Here is a 14,095-nt window from a genome sequence, read left to right on the forward strand (position 1 = left end):
CCTTATATAGAAGAAATCAAAAATAAAGTAGAGGAACAGACAAACAAAAAATGGGAAGAATGCTATAAAAAACTAGAGGAAAGGACAATTAAAGCTGAAGAAAACAATAAGTCCCTGAAAGAAAATCATGAAAATGCAAGGGAGACAATCCAAGACCTGAAGAGGGAAATAGAAAAAATGAAGAAGACACTAGCAGAAGGAATGTTGGAAATAGAAAATCTGAGTAAACAGGAACTTCAGGCAAGTATAACCAACAGAATGCAAGAGATGGAAGAGAGGATCTCTGGTGTTGAAGATACGGTAGAAGAAATAGATTCATCAGTCAAAGAAAACACTAAAACCAACAAAGTCATGACCCAAAATGTCCAAGAAATTAGGGACACCATGAAAAGACCAAACGTACGTATAATAGGGATAGAGGAAGGAGAAGAATACCAACTGAAAGGCACAGAAAATATATTTAACAAGATCATAGAAGAAAACTTTCCCAACTTAAAGAAGGAAATGCCTATGAAGATACAAGAAGCCTATAGAACACCAAACAGACTAGACCCCCCAAAAAAGTCCCCTCACGACATAATAATTAAACAACTAAACGTACAGAATAAAGAAAGAATATTAAGGGCAGCAAAGGAAAAAGGCCAAGTGACTTATAAAGGCAAACCCATCAGAATAACACCCGATTTATCGATGGAGACTTTGAAAGCCAGAAGGAATGGGACAGATATAATGCAGACACTAAGAGACCATGGATGCCAGCTTAGACTACTATACCCAGCAAAACTTTCAATCATGATAGATGGAGTGAACAAGACCTTCCAATACAAAACCAGATTTACACAATACTTATCCACAAACCCAGACCTACAGAAAGCACTAGAAGGAAAATTCCAACCTAAGGAAGGCAGATACACACATGAAAACACAGGCAATAGATAACACCATAGCAGTAAAACCCAAAGAAGAGAAGTACACACACACTACCACCAAAAAATAAAAATAACAAGAACGAACAATCACTGGTCATTAATATCCCTTAATATCAATGGACTTAATTCACCTATAAAAAGACACAGACTAACAGAATGGATACGAAAACAGGACCCATCTTTCTGCTGCATAAAAGAAACACACCTCAAATTCAAAGACAGACACCTCCTAAGAATAAAAGGCTGGGAAAAGACTTTCCAATCAAATGGTCTTAAGAAGCAAGCTGGTGTAGCCATCCCAATATCCAGCAAAATAGACTTCAAACTAAAATCAATCAAAAGAGATGATGAAGGACATTACATACTCATCGCAGGAAAGATCCACCAAGATGAAGTCTCAATTCTGAGCATTTATGCCCCAAACACAAGGGCAACCACATATGTAAAAGAAACATTACTAAAGCTTAAATCACATATAAAACCCCACACATTAATAGTGGGAGACTTCAACACCCCACTTTCACCTCTGGACAGATCAGCCAAATTGAAACATAACAGAGACATAATGGACTTAACCGATGTTATGGCTCAAATGGACTTAATCGATATCTACAGAACATTCCACCAAAACAAAAAAGAATATACCTTCTTCTCAACACCTCATGGAACCTTCTCTAAAATCGACCACATACTTGGCCACAAAGCAAATCTCAACAGATACAAAACAATTGGAATAACCTCCTGTGTTCTGTTGGACCACCATGGTTTAAAGTTAGATTTCAACAACAGAAAAAACTACAGAAATCCTACAATCTCATGGAAACTGAACAATGCTCAACTGAATCACCAATGGGTTAAGGAAGAAATAAAGAAAGAAATGAAAGACTTCGTAGAGATCAATGAAAATGAATACACCACATACCCAAACTCATGGGATACTACGAAAGCAGTGCTAAGAGGGAAATTCATAGCACTGAATGCCCACATAAAGGGGCTGGAGAAATCTCATACTAGTGACTTGACAACACACCTGAAAGCCCTTGAACAGGAAGAAGCAAAGTCTCCCAGGAGGAACAGACACCAGGAAATTATCAAATTGAGAGCTGAAATCAATAAAATAGAAATAAAGAGAATACAAAGGATTAATGAAACAAAGAGTTGGTTCTTTGAGAAGATCAACAAGATAGACAAGCCCTTATCCAAAACTAACCAAAAGACAGAGAGAGAGCATCCAAATTAACAAAATCAGAAATGAAAAGGGAGACATAACAACAGACAATGAGGAAATCCAGAGAATCATCAGGTCATATTTCAAAAACCTCTACTCCACAAAACTGGAAAATCTAAAAGAAATGGATAATTTTCTGGATAGGTACCACATACCTAAGTTAAATCAAGACCAGATAAACCATTTAAATAGTCCAATAACCCCTAAGGAAATAGAATCAGTCATTAAAAGTCTCCCAACCAAAAAAAGCCCTGGACCTGATGGTTTCACTGCAGAATTCTACCAGATCTTCAAAGAAGACTTAATACCAATACTCTTTAAATTGTTCCACACAATAGAAGCAGAAAGTATACTACCAAACTCCTTCTATGAGACTACAATTACCCTGATTCCTAAACCAAACAAAGATGCAACCAAGAAAGAGAACTACAAACCGATCTCCCTCATGAACATTGATGCAAAAATACTCAATAAAATTCTGGCAAACAGACTCCAAGAATACATCAAAACAATTATCCACCATGATCAAGTAGGCTTCATCCTAGGGATGCAAGGGTGGTTCAACACACGAAAGTCCGTCAATGTAATACACCATATAAACAAACTCAAAGAAAAAAAAACGCATGATCATCTCACTAGATGCAGAAAAGGCATTTGACAAAATCCAACACCCGTTCATGATAAAGGTCTTGGAGCGATCAGGAATACAGGGAACATACCTAAACATAATAAAGGCAATCTACAGCAAGCCAACAGCCAACATCAAATTAAATGGAGAGAAACTCAAAGCAATACCACTAAAATCAGGAACAAGGCAAGGCTGTCCCCTCTCCCCATACTTATTCAATATAGTACTTGAAGTTCTAGCCAGAGCTATAAGACAACATAAAGAGATTAAGGGGATACAAATTGGAAAGGAAGAAGTCAGGCTCTCCCTATTTGCAGATGACATGTTAGTATACATGAGTGACCCCAAAAATTCAACCAAGGAACTGATACAGCTTATAAAAACCTTTATCAACATTGCAGGATACAAGATCAACTAAAAAAAAATCAGTAACCCTCCTATATACAATAGACAAACCGGCTGAAAAGGAAATCAGAGATACATCACCCTTTACAATAGCCACAAATGATATAAAATACCTTGTGGTTACGCTAACTAAGCATGTGAAGGACCTATATAACAAGAACTTTAAGTCCCTGAAAAAAGAAATTGAAGAAGATGTCAGAAAATGGAAAGATCTCCCATGCTCATGGATACGCAGGATTAACATAGTAAAAATGACGATCTTACCAAAAGCAATCTACAGATTCAACGCAATCCCCATCAAATTACCAACACAATTCTTCACAGATCTGGAAAGAATAACACTCAACTTCATATGGAAAAACAAAAACCCAAGGATAGCCAAAAGAATCCTGTACAATAAAACAACCTCTGGAGGCATCACAATCCCCGACCTCAAGCTCTACTATAGAACTACTGTAATAAAAACAGCTTGGTACTGGCATAAAAACCGACATGTGGACCAATGGAATTGAATTGAAGACCCTGACATTAACACACACACCTATGAACATATAATTTTTGACAAAGAAGTCAAAAATGTACAATGGAAAAAAGAAAGCATCTTCAACAAATGGTGCTGGCATAACTGGATGTCAATGTGTAAAAGGCTGCAAATAGATCCATATCTGTCACCATGCACAAAACTTAAGTCCAAGTGGATCAAAGACCTCAACATAAATCCAGCTACTCTGAACCTGATAGTAGAGAAAGTAGGAAGTAGGAGATCACTTTCTAAATATAAAACCAGTAGCACAGACACTGAGAGAAACAATCAATCAATGGGACCTGCTGAAACTGAGAACCTTTTGTAGAGCAAGGGACACAGTCAACAAGACAAAGCGACAGCCTACAGAATGGAAAAGGTCTTCACCAACCCCACATCTGACAGAGGGCTGATATCCAGAATATCTAAAGAACTCAAGAAATTAGACATCAAAATGCCCAACAGTCCAATTAAGAAATGGGCTATAGAACTAAACAGAGAATTCTCCACAGAGGAAGTTCAAATGGCTGAAAGACATTTAAGGAATTGCTCAACATCCCTCATTATCCGGGAAATGCAAATCAAAACGACTCTGAGATACCACCTTACACTTGTCAGAATGGCTAAGATTAAAAGCACAGAAGATGGCTTATGCTGGAGAGGATGTGGAGAAAGGGCAACTCTCCTCCACTGCTGGTGGGAATGCAAGCTTGTACAGCCACTTTGGAAATCAATATGGCGCTTCCTTAGAAAATTGGGAATCCATCTCCCCCAAGACCCAGCTATAGCACTCTTGGGCATATACCCAAGGAATGCTCAATCATACCACAAGGGCATTTGCTCAACTATGTTCGTATCCACTTTGTTTGTAATAGCCAGAACCTGGAAACAACCTAGATGCCCTTCAACTGAAGAATGGATAAAGAAAATATGGTACATATACACAATGGAGTACTACTCAGCAGAGAAAAACAATGACATCATGAGGTTTGCAGGCAAATGTATAGAAAAAAATCTAGAAAAAATCATCCTGAGTGAGGTAACCCAGACTCAGAAGGACAAACACAGTATGTACTCACTCATAGGAGGATACTAGATGTAAAACAAAGATGACTAGACTGCTACACAACTCCAGGGATACTACCTAGAGACTACGGGACCCTAGGAAAGACCCAAGGATCACCCAATGACAGAGAAATAGATGAGATCTACATGAACAACCTGGACGACAGTGGGAGTAATGAAGGGCAAGATTTGAGGGAAAGAAAGCTTAGGGGAGCAGGAGATCCCAGCTGCATCAAGAACAGAAAGGGAGAATAAAGGAATAACAGACTATGATAAATGAAGACCACATGAGAACAGGAATAGGCAGAGTGCTGGAGAGGTCCCCAAAAATCCACAATGATACATCCTCTATAGACTGCTGGCAATGGTCGAGAGAAAGCCTGATCTGACCTAGTCCAGTGATCAGATGGCTAAACACCCTAACTGTCATGCTGGAACTCTCCTCCAATAACTGATGGAAGTGGAAGCAGAGATCCTCAGCCAGGCCCCAGGTGGAGCTCCAGGTGTCCAACTGTAGAAAAAGAGGAGGGTCTGCAAGAGCGTGAATTGTTGAATCAAGATTGCAAAAAGCACAGGGAGAAATAGCCAAATGAATGGAAGCACATGAATTATGAATCAAAGGCTGTGGAGCCCCCAGCTGGATCAGGCCCTCTGGATAAGTGAGACAACTGAATAGTTTGATCTGCTGGGGAGGCACCCAGTCTGTGGGACCAGGATCTGTCCTTAGTGCATGAGCTGGCTGTTTGGAACCTTGGGCTTACACAGCGACATTTTGCTCAGTCTGTAAGGAGGTGACAGGACCTGCCTGTACTGAATCCACCAGGTTTAAATGAATCTCCAGGGGTGCCTTGATCCTGGAGGACATGGGAATGGAGGGGAGGGGCTGGGGGGACGGTGGGGGTAGGGGTGGGAGGGGGGAGGACAGGGGAACCCATGGCTGATGTATAAAAAAAAATTAGAATATTTCATATATGAGTAGAACGTGCAGCTGAAACTCCACTTTTACCTTTATCAAGTGTTTCTTGCATGGAGCATTTCATTTTAATTCATTATTTTCTTTGAGCCATCCAGCTCCTCTACTTTGTATGCAAACCTGATATTGTCTACTACCTGATTGATGTCTTTATTATTAAACTTACTGCATTTTCAAAACAAACAAACAAACAAACAAACAAACAAACAAAAAAGCAAAATAGCTAACTGAAAACACCAAAAAAACTGAACAAACAAAATAGTTGATTTCCAAACTCAAAATGGTACACTGGTACAAATACATCTCAAATTAGTACTAGCTATTTAAATTCGATTATTTTTAGAATGTTATTATGCCCGTGCAGACAACCCGTACTGAGTCAAAGAGTAACGTTTATTTTTGCTCTAAACAATTGACTTTTGACACGGGTATACTGATCTTTCTGTCCAATTTTCTTAAAATTGTAATTTTCTGCTTCAAAGAACAGAAAAGCTACTTCCAAAAATTATCAGAAATTAGTGTAAAGGTGAATTCAGCCAAAAATATATTAAGACTGTTGTATAGCATGCTCTGTAAAGAAATAGAATCTAGCCACAGATGGTGGCATACACCTTTAAGTCCTACATTTGAGAGGCAGAAACAAGAGGATCTCTGGGCATTCAATGCCAGATTAGTTTACATACCAAATTCCAAGACAGCCAGGTCTACATAAAGAGACCCTATCTCAAAAACAAAGGGGGGGAGGGTGAAGAGGTGACTCAGAGGTTAAGAGCACTGGCTGCTCTTCCAGAGGTCTTAAGTTCAATTCCCAGCAACCACATGGTAGCGTACAACCATCTATAATGAGATTGGGTGCCCCTCTTCTGTCCTGTATAGACAGGACACTGTGTACCTAATAAATAAATAAATCTTTGAAAGGAAAAGAAAAGAAAGAAATAGAATCTGTGAGATACTGAAAATGAAAATAATAAGCTATTAGAAGCTATAATAAAACTCTAAGAGTTCACTCATACTACAATTGCAGGTATAAAATAATTTTTACATTATATAAAAAATTATATATATTACATAAATTTTTTTTTAAAAATATCTCTTTACATCAAAAGCTCAAGAGATTTACTTGTGCTAAGTAGCATATTCCTAGTACTTAACATCCACTTATTAAGTAAATTCGTTCCTGTGACTTCAAATCAAACAAAGGTTCAACTATAATTTTTTTAATCATCTTAAGCACATATTATCAAGTCCTCAATATTTAACTATATTAATGATCTACTGTTGGCACTAAATTGTTTTAATCTACACTTTGTATAAAACGTTATACAATTTTACCATACTTAGATAACATCACTGATTCATTCAACCAAAAAAGTATAAGAGTAGTAGATAGACGATGTTACTTTTTCTGTTTTCAAGCATAATGAAAAAGAAATAGATTTGCTACTGAAATTTTCAAGGAAGTATGTAGTGTTTATGCTTGGAATTCTTTATAACAATTTTTTTTTAAAGTGTGTTATTCTGAAAAGCAATAAACAAATACAATTAATTTTAAAGAACCATTCAGAGACACAATTGTCAATAATAATTTATGTCTTGCTACATTACTAGACTTACCTTAAAAGGCAAATTCACGTAATCGAGTGTTTTTTGTTTAGTGTTTCATTGGTTACTTGGTTAATTACTGTGTGTGTGCGTGCACATGCAATAGCATGCATGTGGGGTCAGAGGACAACTGTGGGGAGTTTGGTTCTCTTCTTACACCATGTGGGTTCTCGGGATCCAATTCAGGTCATCAGGTTTGTTAGCGAGGGCTGTTCCATTACCTGATGAGCCATCACAACCAGGTCCTCAAATGTTTATGTTCAGTAAATATTTATTTAGAAGAAATCATGTAAGAATAATATTTGGTTTGGTTTGGTTTTCTAAAGTCAAAGATCTAACAACCAAATAAAATTAGTCTACAAGTGTATTTGACTGTTTTTTCCCCAAAGACTGACTATAAAATGAAACAGATTTGTAACTAGGTAAAAATAGCTAACTTTTATATTAGTTTATTAAATGCTAGGCACCATTTTAAGTGTTTTACACACACACATACATATATAAGTTCATATAATCCTCCCACCTGCCCTAGAAACTTGGCAAAGCTATCCTCGTCTTACAGACAGAAAGTACAAAGACAGTAACTTGCTCACATCACATACCTGTGAGGTAATGAGGCCAATACTGTAATCTAGCTACCCGCGCCCTCTATTCTGTAAGAGTTCAATCAAAAGCAAGCAATAAGAAAACACTATTCCTAGAACTCCCTAAAAATCTTTCTGACTGAAGTTTCACAGTGCTCATAAAAAATAATTCATAAGTCAGCTTTCAACAGTTACTCACTACTAATATCGCAAAAAGGGAATTACTTTTAAAAAAAACTGCTTTCAATTCAATTATGGTCTGTAAAGTATTTAAATGTGAGAGAGAAGCTTTTTTTCTTAAGACTTAGGATATATTGAGTATAACTGATTTCAAGAAGTACACAAGTTGCTAAATCTCATTTCATGGGCTGGCAAAATGGCTTGCTGGGTGAAGGTATTTTCAGACACAGTTAAATTTCCTGGATTCGCATGGTAGAAGAAGCAAACCAACTCAAGCAAGCTGTCTTCTGACAGGCCTGTCCAACCCACACACAAACACACACACTCACCTATGTCCATGTGTAAAACAAAATCAAAGAACCAAGCCCACAGTATAGCCAAGAGCCTTCTAAGTAGCAGAGCGGGTGAGAAGCTAAGACACAGGCAAAGTGAACTACCAGTGTGATTGATAATAAACCTCTAAATCTTTAATGGAAAAACCATCAATACTCTTCCTTTCAAGTCACAGAAAATAAAGCACATAGTAACTCTGAACTTTGGGTTAATGCGGAAACTTACAGACCAACAGAGGAGTCTAGTAGACCAGAGATTTTAAAGTACATGGACAAGTATCAAACTAACATGACAATTTTCTCTAATGGTGAAAACGCACAGGAAATATCAATAAGGACTACTCGAGATAACAACTAAATGGTCCACAGACTAAAGCATTTATTATCAAGTGCTTTCAGAAAAATTTCCTAATTCTTGACCCACAGGGTAAATGACTGACTATATCAACAAATAACACCAAATATTCTCAATTTAGAAGTCAAACCAACCAAGCCAGGTATTGGTGGCACACACCTTTAATCCCAGCACTCAGGAGCCAGAGGCAGGCGGATCTCTGTGAGTTGGAGGCCAGCCTGGGCTAAAGAGTGAGTTCCAGGACAGGCACCAAAACTACACAGAGAAACCCTGTCTCGGGGAAAAAACAAACAAACAAACAAACAACAAACAAACACTCAAAAAGAAGTCAAACCAACCATACATACTTACATGAATACCTAGAATTTATATGTGTGTAACCACCAAAGAACAGACAATATACTCAGTATGATAAATGGTGACTATTTTGTTAGATTTGTAGAATCTATGTATTGGTTAATAGGAAATAAACATTTTTATAATGAGTTTACTGGTAGAAAAATCTACCTTGAAGATCTAAGATAATGCCATGGTTTTCACACCATAAATGTAACTGTCCAACAGTAAGACTTAGTTGGGTATAGTGGCTCACACCTTTAATCTCAGCACTCAGGAGGCAGAAGCAGGTGAATCTCTGCATTTGAGGCCAGCCTGATTTACATAGTGAGTTCCAGGACAGCCAAAACTATATAGAGAAACCCTATCTAGAAAAAATGAAGAAAAAAGAAAAAGGCAGTAAGACCTTGTATAAACAGAATTTAATTCTTATTTGACAAAAACACAGCTAATAAATTAGAACTTTAACAGCTATCCCTTTCAAACTATACATATAAAGTATTAATACAATGTGTATATACATACATATCATGATATTTTAAATATAGTTATATACTTATGTTTACATGTGAGCTATTATATTCATGCTATAGTATTTCCTTGATAAAGATAGTTATATAAAGATAATACATGTAATTTACAGGCTATTGGTTCCTAATTATACACAATCTCAGCAAATTCAGCACTCTAACTTCAAGGCTTAACTAAAGTTAAAACTATCTAAAGATAATAGTGAAATTTGCTGTCCCAAATGCAGACCCACAAACTGAAAGGGCTGTCCTCAATACAATAGTGGTGATTATCCCTGCTGCTCACATGGAGACCAGGGTTCAACTAGTCTCCTAGGAGCCTGCCCTCTATATGTGAGGACACAGGTTCAACACCTAGAACATTATCAAAATGACAACTAAAAAGCTAAGATGCATCAAATTTTGCCAGTTTTAGGACAAGCTGTCAAAAAGCTTTTAATTTATTGCCATCCAATGAAGTTTTAGGATTGACACTATTCCAATGAGATGAAATTAGAATCAAAAACTTCATTTGAACAAAATCTCCAGGTGACTTGTATGCAAGTTCAGATTTGATGCCTTTGGTACAAAGAATTAAGCCAAACTGAATATTTAATAAAACTGTATCAGTTCCTCTGCTTTCCAACCATCCATACTCAGGAAGTTCCAGCCTTACCAATGACACACAGCAATCAATTTAAGGTGGCAGTACCTTGAGCACTTGAACTTGACCTTCTGTAGTAATCTCTGGTAGCAGCTCACAAAAGGACTGGCACAGACCTACTGCATATGTCTGAAATCCAATCAAAGATCAATATGTGTATAAGAACACAGCTGAAATATTTAAAAAGTCTTTTACTCTATTAGAAAATTTATACTAAAGATCTAAGCAAACAATTTCAATTAAGACCCCTCTTAGGAAGAAAGATTATAGCTAATAATTTTACTGATGCATTGATTTACGAGTATGTATTTACATAATGCATTTTCTGTGTTGAGGAACAGTGCAACTAGATGCTGATCACACCCTCTCTGCAGTGGGGAATACTTCCAAGGAAATGGAAGTTTTACTCCCTAAAGTAACAGACAATGCTTGAAATTTGAAAAGGCACCTCCTGATTCCACACAAAACCAAAAATAATACTATATAATTATTAACAATGCAAAAGCTATCCCAACATACCTGTAAAAATTCTGTTGATGATAAAAAGATATAGCCATTGATGATCTTAAAGCAGGTTCTGAGATTCTCTGAACTTAGTTCTGCCAAAACAGTAATTATTTTTTAAAAGAGCAAATTAACTAGCTGTTCAAACTATAAGTGAAGTGATGATTCATTTTAGTTAGAACTAAGTTGCTATAGCAACATGAGGCGCTTGAGTTTGTGTGATGATCACTAATGTGATTTTGACTTTGTATGGTTCCTGTAGCAGCAAGCATGCAGCTTACCGTTTGCAAGGCAGCTGGATGGAAGTTCTAGGACAGAAGATCAGACAGGATTGATAATGTTTTACCATCAGAAAAATAAAAATAAAAATTTCTACAAACAACTGAAAATGAAAAACCAAGTTACAGCAAGGTTGGTGGCACACAATTATAATTCCAGCACTCAAGAGGTCGAGGCAGGAGGATTATGAGTTCAATGCCAGCCTGGGCTAAAAGAAAAACAAAACTAACTTACCTACTTCTCTTCAGAAATGTTTCTGGCTATAATCTAGTCAGTATTTATAAATTAGTCAGCAACTAAAAACTGGCAAAACCCTATAACAATGCTATCTCATTCACCTTTCACTAGTAAGAACAATTGGAAAGGTATTTCTTCCCCCTTATTTTCATTCAGAACAAAACTATGAAACCATATGACCTTTCATTTCAAACAAAATTTTCAGTCCAGTCCTATGGTTTCCTGGTTTACAAAGAAAAGGCCAATCATGCAGTTCTTAGTGGGGAAATCACTATATGAAGCAACCATAAGAAAAGGCCTCATCCTGTTCATGGTAGTTTAGGGTAAGAGGCCCGGCTGACGTTTTCCCTCATAGGTAATAAAGCAGCATAGAGACTGGCCAGACTGGCACTACAGAAGATCTCCAAGTTCGAGCTGAGCTAAACAAGGCCTTACCACAGGATAAAGGGCAGTGGAAAGCATACTTCCTTTCTTTCCCTACAATGACTAAAAGATAGTTTTTCTAGGAAATCAGGAGAAAGTAACTGATCTATTGACACTGCTTTTGGGAATGCTTGAGTTTTAGGAGGGAAAAAAGCAAAATAGACTCTTGTTTATTGATTGAGAATGCTATTCTGAGGAGAAATGAGCAATGGGGATGAAAATAAAAAACAAAGGGAAGGGAAGTTGGGATTGGGGAAGGAATCACAGAAGAAATGTGAATGGTTAATGGCAGAATCTAGTCGTCACAGTCATCCACCCACTAAAAGTTTCTACTTTAATTAATCAAATCTATGTGTCAGTTCACGTCCACTAATGTTTTCAAAGTAGCTCTATTTTTCTGAACTAGAACTAGAATTTTACGCACATGTAAATTCTCAGCAAAGGGTCCACATTTGGGTATTTTCTATCTAAATATTCTCTCAGGACAATATAAGCAAAGTTTTAATAAAGCAACTAAAGATGGTTTATAGCTGAGTCTTAATGGGATTTCAGAGCTGAAGAGAGAGCTTAGTGAGTAAATGGCTTGCTGTACAAGTATGAAGACCTAAGTTTGGGTCCACACACCCATGAAAAGCTAAACATGGCAATGAATATTTAATCTCAGTGCTGTGGAGGTGAACAGTGAGGACCTCAGAGGCTGACCAGTGAGCTCTGGGTTGAGCAACACAACTTGTCTCAAATAAAAATAAAGATGCTCACAAGATGGCTCAGGACTTGCTATCCACTCACAAGAACCAGGGTTCAAGTCCCACACCCATATAATAAAGCACAGTATCTTGCAAATGCCTCTAACTCCAGATCCAAGGGATCTGACATCAACTTTGGCCAGCATGCATGCATGGGAACATTAATTCCTACACATACGTGTCCCAACATTCACACCAACACACACTCATTTACATATACACAAATAAATAAAGCCAAGAGTGACACAAGAAGACACCTGCTGGAGCCCTCTAGCCTCTACAGGTGCAGGTGCACACACAGCACACACAAGCACACACCACAACATAAAACAGAAGAATTAAAAAGCAATTTTTAAGAAATAATCAAAGGGTCAGTAAACTGCCCTGTGTATAATTAATAAATATATATAATTAAATATGCCAAGAATTTAGGTGTGCAACTAAATTGGTGAACCCCCTAACTAAGATGACTTTATAATCAAAGTATTATTTTTAAGAGATTTCAGGCTAGGAATATAAGTCAGTGGGAGACTGCACTGCATCAGTGAATTCAAGGCTACCACTACCAAAAAAAAAAAAAAAGTTCAATTATTTTAGAATACTTTAGAAACACTGTAAAATGGTACCCACTCTGCAAGAAAAAGTACCGACTTACTATTATTAATCACTATCAAAATAAATGTTGATAATGAGGAAAGAATCTAGTTATGTCTCCAAAACACTAAAAGAATAAGCATGTAGATCCTTCAGAATTATGTGTCAAATGTGATGTTTTGAAACTGTTTAGTGCTGAGGGCATAACAGCTCCATGGACAGCTGTCCAGCATGTGTGAGGCCATGTGAGAATTACAGGGACAATACACACATTAAGTGTCATGAATATTTAGCTAATTTGTAAGCAATACTTCAGTAAACAATATAGATAACACTAACTTCAATGGTTCCAAAGGTGAAACAAAAGTATGCACAAAGCTCTGTTTGAACAACTGTAGCACAAACTCCCTGTGAAAAGTGAGCTGAGTAAAACCATGGCATACAGACATAGTTTCAGAATATATTCTTCAAGCAGCATATAGAAGAGCTACCAAACAGAATTCTTCAAAGTTCAAGCTCAACTTCTAATTGGTTTATATCCTAGTTTATGCTGAAAACTTTTCCATAAGGCAATGTTATTTAGTGTTTACCTTTAAATCAATGGAAATTACTCCAAAAGTGTATATAGAAATTTCTATAAAAAACACTATTGCTTGTCAATAAATGGGGCTCTAAAAAATGGAAGGTATAACTGTAAAGTCAGGAAAAATACTTCTAAGTTGTGGTTACATTTTTAAAAAAATCTCAGTGAGATTTTAAGACATACCAAGAAGTGGTGACATGTTCTGAAATATACGAAGCAATTCTGGTGTAACACATGGGCTGCTTTCCAATGTCACTAACCTGGGAAAGAAAAATACAATTAACTCACTTCTGACATCCACTCATGTCATTCCATAATTCAACTACAAAAACATTTCATGTCGGGAACAATGAGAAGACTCTGTGGGTAAAGCTCCTGCCACCAAGATGGCTCAAGCCAACTGTCACAAGCTGCCC

The 14,095-nt window shown here is 37.1% G+C and overlaps 1 protein-coding gene across 2 annotated transcripts in view; it reads right to left on the bottom strand.

Moving 5' to 3' along the window:
• Window positions 1-14,095, bottom strand: part of Ipo11 (importin 11) — a 184,346-nt gene that overhangs the window by 82,793 nt on the left and 87,458 nt on the right. The window contains exons 22-25 of one of the 2 annotated variants that reach the window (XM_036207022.1): window positions 13,863-13,939; window positions 11,099-11,125; window positions 10,833-10,912; window positions 10,362-10,442 (exon numbers count right to left, since the gene is read on the bottom strand). In XM_036207022.1, the coding sequence (XP_036062915.1) occupies window positions 10,362-10,442; window positions 10,833-10,912; window positions 11,099-11,125; window positions 13,863-13,939 (265 nt within the window). The remainder of the gene's footprint in view (window positions 1-10,361; window positions 10,443-10,832; window positions 10,913-11,098; window positions 11,126-13,862; window positions 13,940-14,095) is intronic. The other variant, XM_036207023.1, reaches the window with a different exon arrangement.

The sequence above is a fragment of the Onychomys torridus genome, chromosome 15, assembly GCF_903995425.1.
Source record: "Onychomys torridus chromosome 15, mOncTor1.1, whole genome shotgun sequence".
NCBI lineage: Eukaryota > Metazoa > Chordata > Mammalia > Rodentia > Cricetidae > Onychomys > Onychomys torridus.